Source organism: Mytilus trossulus, chromosome 10, assembly GCF_036588685.1.
Source record: "Mytilus trossulus isolate FHL-02 chromosome 10, PNRI_Mtr1.1.1.hap1, whole genome shotgun sequence".
NCBI lineage: Eukaryota > Metazoa > Mollusca > Bivalvia > Mytilida > Mytilidae > Mytilus > Mytilus trossulus.
This window is the reverse complement of record NC_086382.1, coordinates 29,304,380-29,321,167: the sequence shown is the minus strand read 5'-3', so window position 1 is coordinate 29,321,167 and position 16,788 is coordinate 29,304,380. Positions and strand designations below refer to the sequence as shown.

The window sequence follows — 16,788 nt, the reverse complement described above, 5'->3', positions numbered from 1 at the left end:
TAGGTAATTTTGACATATTTACCAAAATATGTACCGTAGTTACATTTATTAAAAAAAAAAAATATAGTCAACTAGTCAGGAAAAGTATACATTTGGTAAGAATGAGAAATAAGGTATTAACAAACTGTAACTTTTACTGATATAGGACGAGCCTGATGGGTTATTTTCGTTCTTCATGATTGGCGCATTTTCGCTATCATGATCCGTTTTTCTACAGATTTTTTCTACATACATATTTTCGTGATCCATGATCATGGAAATTTATTTTATGTGAATCAGGATTGAAAAAAATATCATCTCGTGAATCTTGATGAGACCCCGCCCCCCCTCCTCACATGTAAGCATCTGAAAGCCTAGGATATTCTACAAAAATTTAAATACCATCATGGATGGTAGTAGTAAATACCATTTGATAATCATTATCAAATATACAGAGAAATATATAAAATATATGATTGACAATACAAGTTATCTTAGAAAAAATGTTGAAAATGTTAAGCGGAACCCAGTGTCTTTCCTACTTTTGGTGTTAGTCACAGGCTCATCAAAAATGTGGAAACTATTATTAAAAATCTTCCCCTAGAGACTATCTTTTACTTGAAAGAAGCTTCTGTCCAAGTTTGGTAAAAATCCATGGCTGTTTATGAATCTAATAAATGTTTTAAAAACGTTAACAGAGACTGTATGTTATGTTAACTGAAAGAAAACTAAGTCCATTTATAAGTAAAAGACGGAGAAAAAAAGGAATTTCTTTTACAATATTTTCTTGTAGATACTAGCTTTTGATCATGAACAAGCTTCTGTCCAAGTTTTCTACAAATCCGGGATAGTTTAAGAAAGTTATTAAATTTTATAATACTTAAAACACAAATTGAATGTTATATTGTTTACTGGCAGAAAAAAAGTTTATTTATAAGAAAGATTTGAATAAACAGGTTTTTTTTTTACAAAATTTACTTGTGGATACTATAGATTATGATCATAAACAAGCTTCTGTCCAAGTTTAGTTAGATAGATAGATAGTTTATTCTCATAAAACCATGCAAATACAAAGGTTACAGATAAGTTAAAAAATAATATACTTAAAAATAAAAATGCATTAAAAATGCATAAAATTCAAAAATACGGATGAGATAACATGTAAAAGAGTAGATAGTAGATTATAGTAGAAATCCAGGATCGTTTAAGAAGTTTATTAAATGATTCTGTTTTACTTACCTCTATGTTTCCTCTCCATCTATCAGCAGCATTACGAGCCAGTTCTAACTCCTTCTCCTTTAGACCACGATATCTTTTGTAGGTTATCTCTACAAAAATGAGGAATACACCAGCCACGATACCTCCTGCCACCATCATAAATACACCTACAAACAAAAAAGTACACTAACTGTACATGTATTGTCAATGTCACTCACAACTACTGATAATTATAGATTATTGTTGATCATCTCAACGAGATTGATTTTCTCGCTTAAGCCAGGACAGCGAAAGCGAGAAAGGCAATGGAGTTGAGATGACCAATGATAATCTGTTCATCGCTATTTTACCTATGACAACGTTGTCAATTTCATGTCAATTTCATTTAAAAGCAAAGCCACGCCTGCTTAGTTTCTGGCGATAATTTTCCATATCAAGCCAGTAGCATGATATGAAAAACTATCACAAAAAAAATATCAAAGGACAAATGCACAAAATAGCGATAAAATAAAATAAAGTTATTACTATTTTTGCATAAAAATGCAATGAATAGTGCTTGTCATCATATAGAAGTTTCTTTTTCATTTGAATTCCAAATGGAAGAATAATTCTGGAAAACATTTTATCAATTGGGAAAAAAATGCACTTTTGTTCTTGAGAGATAGAGTGATGAATATTAGTTCAAACATGGATAGATATTACAGCATACAGTACATCTACAGTGATCACAAGCCTGTCAACACTAAGATCATGAGAACAAACCCCAACTTGTGGCAAGGTTCAATTGACTAGACTAGTATTGCCAGTTTTTCTGCCAAAGGCTATGCTTCTCTATTTGTACTCTGGCTGCTATATTATAGTCAAGTTTATTGAAAGTGGTGTTGAACTCAAAACAATCAATTATTTATTAATCTTACGCATACACATAACCGTTATAATTTTTTCAGCTCTAGATATGTTATTGATACTGACATCTAATGACAATGAAGCTTTCCTCAATATACATGGTATTCTTGGATATGATAGTTAGCTCTTGATTAGGGCTGTTCCAAAAATAAATGTATGGGGGGAAAGGAAGGCACTTTTATTTCACCCCCACTTTTATTTCACCCCACCATGCATACATTTTAAATTGGATATTTCATTTAAATGTTCAAGCAATCTTTCTCAAATAACCACCACCCATCAAATTTAAATATATAAGTGCCTTCTTCCCCTATACAATTAATTCTGGAAAAGCCCTTACCTGGTATTTTCCCCAATAATAGACATACATACCTGCCATATTGGTAAGTCCTAGTGTTGCTGGTGCTGATCCCTCTAATGGACACTCCGAACTCTCTTTTAAAATCCAATCATTATCCAGCTGCTCCATTTTACCCTCTAAAATAAAAATATTATTCTATTTATTTTTTAAACAATAACATTAACATGTCTACACTCAATAAGCAATAGACAAACCATTTGTGCATGTCACCTATTTAAAGTTTTTCTATCCTAAATTAACAAATTCAGAAAAGATGTTGCATCACAGGAATGGCAGTGTTAGCTTATATTGATTAGTTAAAACACCTTCAATGTAAATACATACCTGCCAAATTTTGAAGATCCCCATGGGGAACATATATGTGTTAAAAATATGTTATCAATAATAAAGTAGGGAAAGAAACAGCAGTTTCAGCAAATATCCATTTCTGAAGGACCATAACTCTAGATAAGATAAGAAAAATTGACATCGCCCAAATTCGAAATTTGGTCTGTGTACAGGTGTAATAAGTACTGTTTTAAAGTTTCATAACATTTGGTTTTAATAGGCAAAGTAAAATTAGGGAACGGAAACAATAATTTTGGGACGGACAGACAGACAGACACATGGAAAAGCAAACAGACAAACTTGGGCAAAATTGAATGGAGTGCATCCACCGCAGCTGGGTCATACAAACACATTCAATATCAAGAGCACATGTGATTCAAACACTTGTTATATAATTTTTAAAAAGTGCAGAGGACTAGATTTTAGTGTGATAACTTTTTAAATTGTAATATTAAAATAGTTTCCCTTGTGACATTTAAATTTTACATAAATAAGGCCGTTAGTTTTCTCGTTTGAATTGTTTTACATTGTCATTTCGGGGCCTTTCATAGCTGACTATGCGGTATGGACCTTCCTTGCTCATTGTTGAAAGCAGTACGGTGACCTAGGGTTGTTAATTTCTGTGTCATTTTGGTCTCTTGTGGAGAGTTGTCTTATTGGCAATCATACCACATCTGATTTTTTATTATATTAATTGAAATTTGTGTAATGGAGACTACAATATCAAAAGTAGTATATATTTTGTTTTACATTGTCTTATTGGGGCCTTTTAAAGCTAACTATGCGGTATGGGCCTTGCTCATTGTTGAAGGCCTTACAGTGACCTATAATTGTTAATGTTTGTGTCATTTTGGTCTTTTGTGGATAGTTGTCTCATTGGCAATCATACCACATCTTCTTTTTTATATACCATATATATTCTACTCACTCTCATGTAATCCAAGAATAGCCATAGAGATATCATGTGTCCAAGGACTCCTCTTCTGTAGACCTACACCAAGTCCTGATCTCCCAAACAGTTCACCAGCAACAATCAGGTCACAATCCTTAGCTGCCTCGTATTCCAATCTAGAGGAGTCCCATATAAAGGCATCAAGTTTACTGAAGAAAAAATATAATTCATGATCTAAACAGTGATAGCTGCCTCATATTCCATACTAGAGGAGTCCCATATAAAGGCATCAAGTTTACTGAAAAAAAATATAATTCATGATCTAAACAATGATAGCTGCCTCGTATTCCAATCTAGAGGAGTCCCATATAAAGGCATCAAGTTTACTGGAAAATAAATATAATTCTTGATCTAAACAATGATAGCTGCCTCATATTCCAATCTAGATGAGTCCCATATAAAGGCATCAAGTTTACTGATCAGAAGAAAAAATATAATTCATGATCTTATGAGTGATAAATAACAAAATAAATTCTAATTGATTTGGTCAAGACTAGTTCAAGTGGAAAGTGGTAAGGGATTGATATAAGTTGTAATAACTTGTTTCCCAACCGCACTATAAATAAATATGTTCAAACTAAGAGTAGTTGAATGGTATCATAATGGGACTAACGGACAGACAAAATGTTCATAGAATTCCTATTGCTTTGTCAACGTATATTTGTTCCACCTAACAGACGTTCCACTGAAAACTTTGTTATAAACAATGTCATAATACCTATTCCTGTTGGAACAAATATTCTATACTATTTATTCCATTAGGAAAATATACTGTAATATTTATTCCTGTGGAAATAATATTCCAGAATATTCTTTCCTTTTGGAACTTATGTTATGATGGAACTTCTATTCCTTGACAGCTTTATCACAACCTGGTCAAGATGCACATTTCATATCAGGTAGGTGGTATTGATAGGTTTTTCCTATATTCCTATGCCCATGAGGTAAACAAGTTTAACCCCACCACATTTTTGCGCCAGTCCCAAGTCAGGAGCCTCTAGCCTTTGTAAGTCTTGTATTTTTTTAATTGTAGTTTCTTGTGTACAATTTAGATATTAGTATGGCGTTCATTATCACTGAACTAGTATATATTTGTTTAGGGGTCTGCTGAAGGACGCCTCCTGGTGAGGGAATTTCTTCCTCCATTGAAGACCTGTTGGTGACCTTCTGCTGTTGTTTTTCCTATGGTCAGGTTGTTGGCTCTTTGACACATTCCCCATTTCCATTCTCAATTTTATGGATATGTATGACAACACATGTGAAGTTGAAACATTACCTCATGTGTGGTTAAATTTTCAGGGTATGAATAAGATTCAATTTATCATACTGTGAATTCATTATTATTTATTGGATACCAATTTTTGTGGATTTCATGGGTACAGGGGAACCACAAATTTAAATATTCAACAAATTGCCAATTTTCTGATGGAATGTATAAAATTGAGAATGAAATTGAGAATGTATGCAGACTTTGCTAAAACCATGAAATTTAATATATCCACGAATATGCAAGTTTTACTCAAACCACGAAAATTGGTACCCATGAAAATAAATGAATTCACAGTAATTTTGCACACACCACAACCTTTGAATTTGTTTTTTTACAATGTCTTCAACCAATTAAAATTGCATACAAACAGATAGTATTTACTTATTTCTGACAGCATCAATGGCATCTTCTGCTGTTAGATAATTCCGTTCCTCCATCTGACGATACATGGTAGATAACTCCACTTGTCGTTTGAAGTACATCTCCACAGCACTATTTTTTACAGTTGAATAGTTGAAATTCTCATTTGGATTTCTTAACTACAATAGATATGATTATATTTTTTTTACTACATCAGCATATAGTCTTTAATAATAGAAAAGAGAGGAAAAATATACAGAGGAGATAATAAAACTTTTCCCTAGAAAATTGTTTATCCAGGTTAACCCTGCCTTATGATAATAAGCCCCTGCCTATTGCTGATGACTTAACTCTAAATGTCTTATAATTTTTTTGTGTTGTTGGGTTATTGTCTCATTTTCATATGTTAATACATCTCTTTTTATTTCAATCTTACCGTATTTGGCAGTGTATAGTCTGCAATAATGTATAGTCTGCACCCCCACTTATCTCCCAAAATTTGGAAAAAAATAAATAAATAAATGAAAAAGTAAATGAAAAAGTTTGATTACCCTAGCATCATCAATGCCTGTGATGGAGGCTTCTGGTCTGTCTAGCACAAGAAAGGCAGCCAAGTTGGCAGTGTAAGAGGCAACTATGATCATAGCAAATCCTGCCCACACCATTCCTAATACTCTAGCACTGAAACTTCTCGGTGTTCCTGAAAAAAATAAAGTTATCAGTACTTCAGCTATTTCCATGGATTTATTTTTTTACATACTTGATTTGCATAGGATTTTTTCAATAAAAAAAATCATCAGGTTTAAAGTATTAATGCATTGTGAAAACTGATACTTCATCAATGAAATTCTGGTCAGATCTTCTCATGAATATCCTTTTTATATTAGATACAATGTTATAAAGTCTGATAAAGCTTTTTCTAAGGTAAGGTGTTTCAACTGAGGCACTACACAAGCGTCAAAAGCCGTCATTATGAGTGAAAGGAATAATTGATTTTACTTTTTTTTTATGTCCTCATCTCTTCAGATAATAAAAGATCAAAAGAGAAATTGACTTAATGATTTTAATTAAATTAAACAGCAAAGGTATTTCAAGATAACTAAATTTATACCCCTTCCATATCTTACAACAGTTGACAAATTCATGTTCTTTTGAGTTCAGGAAAAAGTCATATATATTCAATTCTTTTTTAATTTTTCAAAGTTTCATATGAATACTCTCATTAACTTAGCTTTACAATGCTAAACATAAAACTCAATAAGGATACTTTTTAAAAGTTAAAGAGTTCAGTACTCCTCGGTTAGCTCCCCTTTTGCACAAACCAATACCCACCTTCTCCAATACCACTGTTTAGCAGTACTCCCCAAGCAAACCACATGGCGCTGGATAAATTCAAGGCATCTTCCTCTGTGTCATCACTCTTAGCCAGCTTGAATCTGCCAAAAGGACTAAATCTGTCAAGAAGGTATAATACTAGTGCCACCACATGGACAGATAACCCTACCAATATCCACAGTGTGTCTTGGAAAGGTTGTAGAAATGATGCAAGGTTTGAACTTTTGGCTGTCTGTAAAATACAATTCATAACAAAAACTTTCATAAATAAATGCATAGAATTTATACAAGAATTTAATTTATTGTTTTTCAAATAAATTAATTTTCATTTGTAAGATATAAATTCAGAAATTATTGGCAGGTTTTTGTTATTGGTATATTGAACCCCCTACTATAGACCTTGAATTTCAAAAATTCAACCTTTTTTAACTTTTAACATTGTATTAATGCTCCAATTAGTAGTTTGTATGTACTAAACATGCTGGAGAAGATATTTTGAAAATTTTACTTAGCCATGGTATTTTGACACCCCCCCCCCTGCAGTATATTGAACCCCCTCCTACCTAAAACCTCAAATTAAAAAATATCATAGCCAATACATTGTAAATTAGATTATCTGCAATACTATTTATCAAAAACAGGGGGGGGGGGGGGGGGGGGGGTTCAAAACACCATATGTGAAAAATGACCTGGGTTCACTTTTTAGGGGGTTCAAAATACCATATGAAACCGGGCTTAAAAACATGAAATACTGAAGTCCCGAAATTTAAAGAAATCCTGAAATCCTAAGCTTGAAAACATCCAATGCAGATGTCCCAAAAGAGGTCCTGCCCCATTTTTAGAACTTGCATCTGATATTTGTTCCATGTAATTGCATATAAAATGGCAATAATAAATCCATAAATCCATCATTGTTGCTCTTTCTTCAAAATTGAAATCATGTATGATTGCAATAAATAATTTCTGAATTTACATTATATCTTCTGTTGTGTGTATACATGACTCATTTCTAAGTACAATACATATTTCATTTATCTTATACTAAACTTTTTCAAACTTTTGAATTGTCATAGCTAATGAACTGAAATAAGAAGTGTAGTAAACACTCAATAAGCAAGCTGTTTTATTTCAAGTTTTAAAAGCACATTTGATATGTAAAGTTGATAATATCTTCTATCAGCCAAGTTTATGTAAAATCAAAACAAAGTTAGACTCATATCAACAACAGGCTAAGAAATAGCCCTATAAAAAGAGAAGATTTTTAAAACAATAAACAAATCACATTGATACTCTGGTCAACTGGTTGTATTTTCATCTTGATAGTCAGTCAACATTTTAAATTTAAAAAATAAAATAAAATACCCCTGCTCAAGCTTTGCAATTGTACAAGTTCAAAAGGGGCATAAATCTATATTGGTAAATGACCAACACGTAGACTACAACCACGATTGAAATGCATGTTGTGGTTATAAGCATTATGTATGTCTTCAATAAAATTTGTGTGAGGCAAACTTAAGTTAGAGTGCAGAAAATTCCAACCAAATTATATCATTGTGTATAAATTTTACCTTTTTGACCAAAATGATAAGTCCTTGGTATTTGAATGGTTTAGAAAAGTCAATATAATTAGCTCTCTCAGGGTTAATGGTCAGTGGAGCTACAATTAGATCTGCTTGTTTACTAACTAGTTCTCCAACCATACCATTCCACTGCTTGGTCTTTGATCCTCTCCTCTGTAAAACATGTATAAATATGTTATCACAAAAAGTAACATTGTCAATATTGATTGATTGAGTGACTGTTTGGGCTTTAACGCCACTTTCAATACTATTGTACTATTTTGAGGCAGTCAGTTTTTATTGGTGGAGGAAGCTGGAGTTACCTTCAGTAGAAAAACTGACAATCCTAGGTAAGTAAGATTGGAGTCAAGTGCACCTGCCCCATGCTGGTTTAGAACTTGCAACTTCAGTGCTGACTGGCCAACAGTAGGTTGACCAATCAGCCACTAAGGCCCCTAACATTGTCAATATGATAAGTTGCCAATGATGAACTTTGTGATTTTTGTAAATCCCAATGCAAAAAAATACTGTTTTTGGGCGATTTTCAATGCTACTTTTTTTTAAAGAAAAAATAAAAGTCCTATTGTAAATAAGTCTATCTTAATCTGTCCCTTCAAAAAAATTATAGTCTAATTAACTGAAACTGACATCCGTAAATGAATTAACTATCTATCACAACTTTATTCATTTATAAAGATTTGCCATTTAGTTTGTAATTCAGTTTTTCTCAACACCCCAGTTCATCTTTGACAACGACATCCTTTTCAGGCTTTTGTAGGTAACCCTTGTAAATACTGATACATATTAATATCCTGATATTTTTTCCCAATATTTTTATCCTCAATTCCTGGTTTGAAAATTTCCTTTTGAAAAGGCTGTTACTTAATCTTAAATTTACTATCTAAATGGAAATGCTATAACATGCTTGAAGAAATCATGATAGCACATGCAATAAAACATATTCCTCTAATTTTAGTGCTATTTTCACATTTCTTGAGCGGTGTGAGAAAAATATTTCTTGTCACTAGTGATAAATCTGTTCTCAGCATATGATTGGATGAAATTTTAATTATGACTTAAATTTCTTTGATTTCAACTGAATTTCCTATTTTGATATCATAGAAAATGCAACAAAGCCTGTTAATGTCACATATAAAGAGCACAACTTTTTTTTAAATCTTTGAAAAGGAAGGATAAAAATCATTAGAGACAGAGATTCCAACACTATAATTTGTGTTATACGATATTTTTCCACTCTCAACAGTTTAATTTTACTATTCAAATAAAAACTAGGAAAGCCTTGCGCTTTAAATTTTAAAACTTTAAAATTGTCTCAAGTGTAGAGATATCGTAACTTATTAGTTGCAGTGGTGAAAATATAGATTCCACAACTGCGATGAGTGAATTACAACATTTTTCCCCTTGAGACAGTTATATTATAATATTTAAAGCATGAGGCTTGTGGAGCTTTTTAAATAATAAAAATTTAATTGTTGAGAGTGGAAAAACATTGTAATACACGAGGTGCAGTGTAGTCATCAGTTTCTCTTATGATTTTTATCCTTCCTTTTCAAAGATTTGAGGAAAGTTGTGTACTTTTGATGTGATGTAATCAGGCACGGTGGCCTTTTTTTGTGATGTCACAATAAGAAAATTCAGAAGAAAACAAGAAAATTTAACGTCACGATGAAATTTCAACCAATCATTTGCAGAGAACAGATTTTTCACTAGTGAGGAGAAATATTTTTCTCACAATGTCAGAAAATGTGAAAATACCACAAAAATTATAGAATCTATATTTGTTACCTTTTCAAAAGAACCAAAAGTCTTGTCATGACTAATATGGACATCATAAGTAAAATTGACCATCTGTGAAATTTCCCGTAACATTTCCATACAATATCCCCAACAGCAATACTCTGTTGTTACATCTGAAATGGAATGATAAATAATTTTGGAGTTAGGGAGCTACCATTTAGGGGGGGGGGGGGGGGCTAGATGAAAAATTTGTCCTGCCTTTTTATTTTTCACTCTATTCCGTCCAGCCTTCTTTTTAAATCAGTTTATCCTGACTTTTTGTACATAAATTGTCATCCTGCCTTTTTCCTATCTGATTTAAAAAAAAAAAAAAAAAAAAAAAATTATCCTACCCCCATCCCCACCCCATTAAAATCAAATGGTAGCTCCCTTAACAGAGGTAAATATCAGGGATTGGATACATTCAAATAACTTAATGTAAAAACATATTTCTGCGATTATTTTGTAAAGGAATTCCAATTTTAAGGTATATTTGATAAATCAAAAATCAGTTCTTGAGAAATGAAATATTATATTTTACATACCTCAATGAAAAATTAAAATTGTTATGACCATAAACACTCTTTGAGGTCATTAAAGTTTTGAGAAATTATTGATATATAATATTCGATTGTAAAGAAATAGCATGTATATCAAAATTGGAACAAGTAAAAACAAAAATGTGTCCCAAGTACACGAATACCCATTCACACAATCATTTTCTATGTTCAGTGAACCGTAAAAATGGGTGAAAATCTCTAATTTGACTTAAAATTAGAAAGATGATCATATCATAGGGCACATGTTTTACTAAGTTTCAAGTTGATTGGACTTCAACTACATCAAAAACTACCTTGACCAAAAACTTAAACCTGAAGCTGAAAAACAGACCAAAGGACAAATGAAAGAACAGATGGATGAACAGACCAGAAAACTACAGGCCCGTAGCCAGGAATTTTCAAAGGGGGGTTATTTAAACTCAAGAACTCAACTTTAACAGTCACAATTCAAACAGAATGTTGACTTTAACAGTGCTTATTTTTTTTTCAAGGGGGGGGGGGGGGGGGGGTCATCTTAACCCCTCTGACTACAGGTATGACATAATGCCCATAAATGGGTCATAAAAATTAAGTTACTGTAGATTTGTTCTTTAGGTGGATATCAATTACATGGATTGAGCTAAATTTTGTATTTCAGGATTCACTTGTATTTGAGTTCTTGATGTTACAAAGTTTTCATACTAGCCACATAGAAAAGTGTAATGTGTTCAACATCTAAATTTGTGTTAAACCTTTAATCATGAAATCCACATTAATTGGTATCCTAAGAAACATGATGAGTCCATTTAAAAAAGATTTTTTGGGGGGGAAATTCAATTTTTGAGATGTCATTGATAAGAAAGAAACTTTACTCAGAAGAAGTTGTACCAATACACTTATTTTGGAAATGTTAATACATGATTTTGTCATGTCATTGTCCTTTTCAGTGACCACTGTGGATTCTTTACCAATCTTTATTGAAAAGAAAAAAATTGTTACGTGGTTATTCAAATTCCTGGATTTTCCAAAATCAGCATGCAAGCCTAAAGAAATGTGTACTTTGTTTAACACTTTAAAACACTAAAACCCACTAAGAAATGGTATCCAACAAATAAGTATGAATCAACAGTATACTGTTTGGGTTTCAGGGTTCTCGCTACAGATTTTTGAATGCGAGTCCAGGGACTCGTCATATTTGGCCATGGTAAGAAGAAGATAATTTATTGCAATGTTATGTAATATTTTAGTTTCCATGGCCTAACACAGAAATGAAAAGACATTAAATTCAGATTTCTTTTAACTAAAGCTATAAAATGAAGATATTTGTGTTTTACTGTGTTCAGTTTATACAAAATATTTCAATCTTGATGCATCTGTGGACTCACCAGTTTTGGAAATGATGAGTCCAGACAGATTTTGATGAGTCCAGGACTCATGGACTCCCCTTAGTGAGAACCCTGGTTTTGTAATTGTTGAAGGCTATTGAGTGACCTATAGTTGTTAAGTTTTATATCGTTAGGTCTCTGGTTAGTTAAGAATTAATTGTCTCATTGGCAAAAATACCAGAATTCTATCAATCTATCAATACAGAATTGGCTTATGTCTTTTTCATGGAAACCCAAAAATACATTGAATATAAAATAAAATAAAGCAAATTGTGCATAATCAAATAATATAATTACAACATTTTAAGGTATAGCTGTAGATAGATACAAGCATGCCTAGTCTTTGTTTTGTTGCATATGTTCCAGCCATTTTAAAAGGGGGTTCCCAACCTAAGACAAACGGGGGGTGGGTTCCAACTATATGTCCTCATTCAAATGGCCGACTGACCTTAGGGGGAGCTCCGTGCATGCTTCACCTGATTCCCTATATAACCAACCAAAATGTTCCCACAGAAGGGCCCCCTGGATCCGCCTAAGTAAAACTACTACCCATTATGTCTTTCTTGTACTTCAAACTTACTTGTAGACATATTTACATGGTTACATGGGAGTTCAAATTTGTCCTCATCAGTACCGCAAGGCCCTCCTTCAGAGCGTAGTCGTGTGTGAACAAATGGCTTGGCTTCAAGTGTCACTACCTACAATATAAAATCAAACTAGATCCAAATCATATTCAAACAAACTAATTACAGTAAACCAACTTATTTTAGCGGATACTTTATTTCCCGTTTAACCCTTTCTAGACCACACACAGCTATGTCATTCTGCGATGTTGGGATTTACTTGATGAAGTTTAATATGGTAAGATTCAAATTTTACATATTCACGACGATTAATATTCGCGTTATTTTTCTACTCGCGAATTCAAAAGTTGCTAAAATAAGTTGGTTTACAGTATATAATTCTTAATTTGTGTCCTGATATATAAGACAAAATAGAATTAACAAATGATCTGCGTCGTTTAGAAATCACCCTTATGCAATTTCACGTACACTTATACATGTATAAGACTATGGTGGATTTTGCAACATTCAAATACAAAATAAAAGATGAATTTGGGCCTATGTTGTAGGGTGGTTTAATTACAACTAAATTGATACATGTATTGATATTCATTTGCATAAGGTTGAGGCTCCCACAGGGTACCCCCCTCAGGTCCCAAGGTCGCTTTTAAATTTGTCGAGAGGTTGTATTTAAGGAAAATGTACAAGTCGCAGGTCCTTTTTCCCAACATAGAGGACAGAAGTCGGTCGGAGGTTGGTTTTTTCCAAATTTTACAGGTCGTTTTTAGAAGGCCCTCAGGTTGGAAGTCGCGTCTAAAAAGCCCAGAGGTCGCAGGTCGTGTTTGACCCTGGGGTAGCCTCAAGCTTGATATTTATCTGACATAGCTCAAATACTAAAATGAAATTATTTCAAAGTTTTTGTTATTGCCAATAATGTGCCTGAGTGAGTATCCCAATAATTAGAACTCCCATTTTGTCCATTCATCCAAATGCAAAAATAATTGCATGCATTAATTTCTGATTTTGCAATAACACATAATAGGGAGAAGGTTTGGTACCATTAAAACATTTAATCCCGCTGAAAAATTTTGTACCTGTCCTAAGTCAGGAATCTGACGTACAGTAGTTGTTGTTTGCTTGTGTAATTTATACGTGTTTCTCGTTTCTCGTTTTCTTTTATATAGATTATACCTTTGGTTTTCCTGTTTCAATGGTTTTACACTAGTTATTTTTGGGCCCTTTATGGCTTGTTGTTCGGTGTGAGCTAATGCTCCCTGTTGAAGACCATACTTTTACCTATAATGATTTACTTTTATAAATTATTATTTGGATGGAGAGTTGTCTCATTGGCACTAATACCACATCTTCCTATATCTATAAAAGGGATACTGTAAACCAATTAAGTGACTAGAACATGTGAAACATGAGATCTACTTCATACAAATACAACAAACAAATAAGAAATTAGCAAGATAAATCACTGGGAAGTTGGGTGAAAATGGCTTACATTAAATATAGTATCTGTAAAAATAGATGGACAGAGGTTATGGAAAAATATAGTATAAAATAATTTTTATAAAAAATTAATGGTGAAATTAAGCAGTTTTTTCTTTTCTCTGACAGTCACAGGTTCAAGTTCTATCAATTTCCACTTTTTGCATCACTAATCATCCTTAATATATAACTAGATTATGAAAAGTGCAGAAATAATGTTAAGACAGGCAACATTTTATACAATTGAATTACTGATGATTCATTTATTTTCGAGGGTATCAATTTTTGTGGTTTGATGAAAACTTGCATATTTGTGGATATCTTATTTCATAGTTTTGGCAAAGTCTGCATACAATCCTTTAAGAAAATTGTAATATTTTTAACATTTAAATTGGTTCCCCTGTTCTCATGAAATATATATATCCAACGAATATAAATGAAACCACAGTAATGTGAGCATTTACCTCTAGATGAGTAACAATATTTAGCCCTTTAGGTTTTGTATTTATATTTCCTGGCCAGGTAATATTGTCTGATATATCCAAGGCTGGGACCATAGCCTGAAATGAAATAAGTAAACAATCAGTAAAGATGCAAACCAATGTCAAATTATAATCTATATATCATCTGAATTGAATAAAACAAGAAGCTGAAAAAACCCTGTGTTGCACCACTCACCTAGGTCTTAGTGCACTATAGACTAGAATACAATTTGGGGGTGGATCCAGACATTTTAAAAAGGGGGGTTTGCAACCCAGAGTAAAGAGGAGGTTCCAACTACATGCTCCCATTCAAATGCATTGATCGTCCAAAATAAAGGGGGGTTTCAACACCTTGACCCCCCCCCTCTGCATCCGCCTCTGGAATTCATGACTGATCTCATTTTTTTGTTGATCTTGCAAAGCTGGCTATTTTTTTCTGTTATATACTGTTTCTCTGCATCATCTTTAATTTTTGACCAAAATACCAAATGGTAAGTTTTCGAAAATAACATTTAATTTCCATCAAAGAAATCAATACATTCCTTTTTGGAAGCACTTTAAAATAATGCAAACTCAAGTATCATGGAGGCCTCATTGGCCAAGTGGTCTAAATAGTTCTACTAATTTAATCACTAGCCAGTCAACACCAAGGTTGGGAGTTCAAAAACAGCAAAGTGCAGTGCACTTGACTCCAATCTTAATTGACTAGGTTTGTCAGTTTTCCTATCAAAGGTCAGTGGTTTTCTCTGGGCACCCAGGCCGACTAAACCAATAAAAACCGGGGGCCACGAAATGGCCATAATATAGGCACTTAAGAGTGGTGTTAAAACACCAATCAATCAATCTAGTATTTTGTTTTTTGGAAGGATGGATATATAATGCATAAATTTAAATTAAGTATGGCTCAGAATACCGTCACCTGTCTAAAATATAAGTAAGTAAAAGTTAAAGAATAATAGACATTTGAACTGCAGTGTTTTCCCTAGAGGGTTTATGCATGGTGGTACCCCCATGCATTAATTTAGGCCCCCATCCTTCAAATCTTGAAATTCTTTATTACTCTATACAAGTCCCCATCCTTCAAAATTAATGCCCACCATCCATTCAGCCAATCCCACCATCCTTCAAAAAATTTCTAGGGAAAACACTGAACAGTATGGTTACGTAGAACACTTACCTCCTTATTTCCAAAATATCCTACAGGAACAATTCCCATTGGCTGTCTGTTTTTAAAGTAGTAGATAGGATTGAGACGGTCACCATCATTGTTGAAGGTGATCTGTCCAGTTATGGCATTATCTAGTCTTTCCTTTAAAAGGCCTCTGAAACAAAATTTAAAAAAAATAATTCAAAACTTTTAGAAAATTTATAAGCTTGAACAGTTGTTCAATAAATGAATAGTAAATATAATTCTAGTCCCATAAGAATATTTTCAAAATTAAAAATGTGACCAATTTTGGCCACAATCATGACAATATGAATTACATTATCAATGATTATATCAAAATAAAAAGATCTTTATGTGAATGCATATAAAAATATATATTTGTTTATGGGCCAGCTGAAGGATGCCACCAGGTGCAGGAATTTTTCACTGCATAGAAGACCTGTTGGTGACCTTCTGCTGTTGTCTGTTCCATGATCCGGTTGTTGTCTCTTTGACACATTCCCCATTTCCATTCTCAATGTTAAACATGTAAGAAAATAAAGTATTTATTTTTATCATGTTTTTCTCTTAAACATGTTATTGATATTTTGACCCCAAGTAGGCAAAGGTAACGTTGAGAGGCATTTTTAGGCTATGTAACATTATTACGTTAACCATTGAAGATATTTTAACCGTGTTTCTCTACTAATATTAATTTGTATTCGTTTAGGGATAGTCACATGTTACAATGTATTTTCGAAAGTACAAATGTATAGAGAAAACAGCCAATAGCAAAAAGCATATTGCACAGTGCATATTGCAAGGGTATTTTTAGAATATCTTAAAACCGATTTACTTTGTGATGTCATGTAATGAATTTCAGGATATCATTAAAAGTTTTGAAACAACTGATATATCTGTGATCCATTATTTGACGAAAAAAATCTTCAAATACTGTAAATTCAGAAATTATTGCAAGGTTTTTATTATTGCGAATAATGCGACAAAGTTGTAAACGCAATAATTAAAACTCGCATTTTGTAATATTTTAACTAAATAAAGCATGACTTTTCCCCAAATCGTTAAAATTAAAATCGCATTTAAGTTGAAATTG

General features: G+C 32.8%; 1 protein-coding gene across 4 annotated transcripts in view; it reads right to left on the bottom strand.

Moving 5' to 3' along the window:
- The window catches only part of LOC134687180 (glutamate [NMDA] receptor subunit 1-like), a 103,815-nt gene that overhangs the window by 8,570 nt on the left and 78,457 nt on the right, over nt 1-16,788 (bottom strand). For all 4 annotated transcript variants that reach the window (XM_063547261.1, XM_063547265.1, XM_063547264.1 and 1 more), the window contains 11 exons: nt 15,705-15,849; nt 14,510-14,605; nt 12,569-12,686; nt 10,074-10,198; nt 8,277-8,441; nt 6,706-6,940; nt 5,925-6,073; nt 5,395-5,552; nt 3,720-3,892; nt 2,476-2,580; nt 1,219-1,364 (listed from right to left, as the gene is read on the bottom strand). In XM_063547261.1, the coding sequence (XP_063403331.1) occupies nt 1,219-1,364; nt 2,476-2,580; nt 3,720-3,892; nt 5,395-5,552; nt 5,925-6,073; nt 6,706-6,940; nt 8,277-8,441; nt 10,074-10,198; nt 12,569-12,686; nt 14,510-14,605; nt 15,705-15,849 (1,615 nt within the window). The remainder of the gene's footprint in view (nt 1-1,218; nt 1,365-2,475; nt 2,581-3,719; nt 3,893-5,394; nt 5,553-5,924; nt 6,074-6,705; nt 6,941-8,276; nt 8,442-10,073; nt 10,199-12,568; nt 12,687-14,509; nt 14,606-15,704; nt 15,850-16,788) is intronic.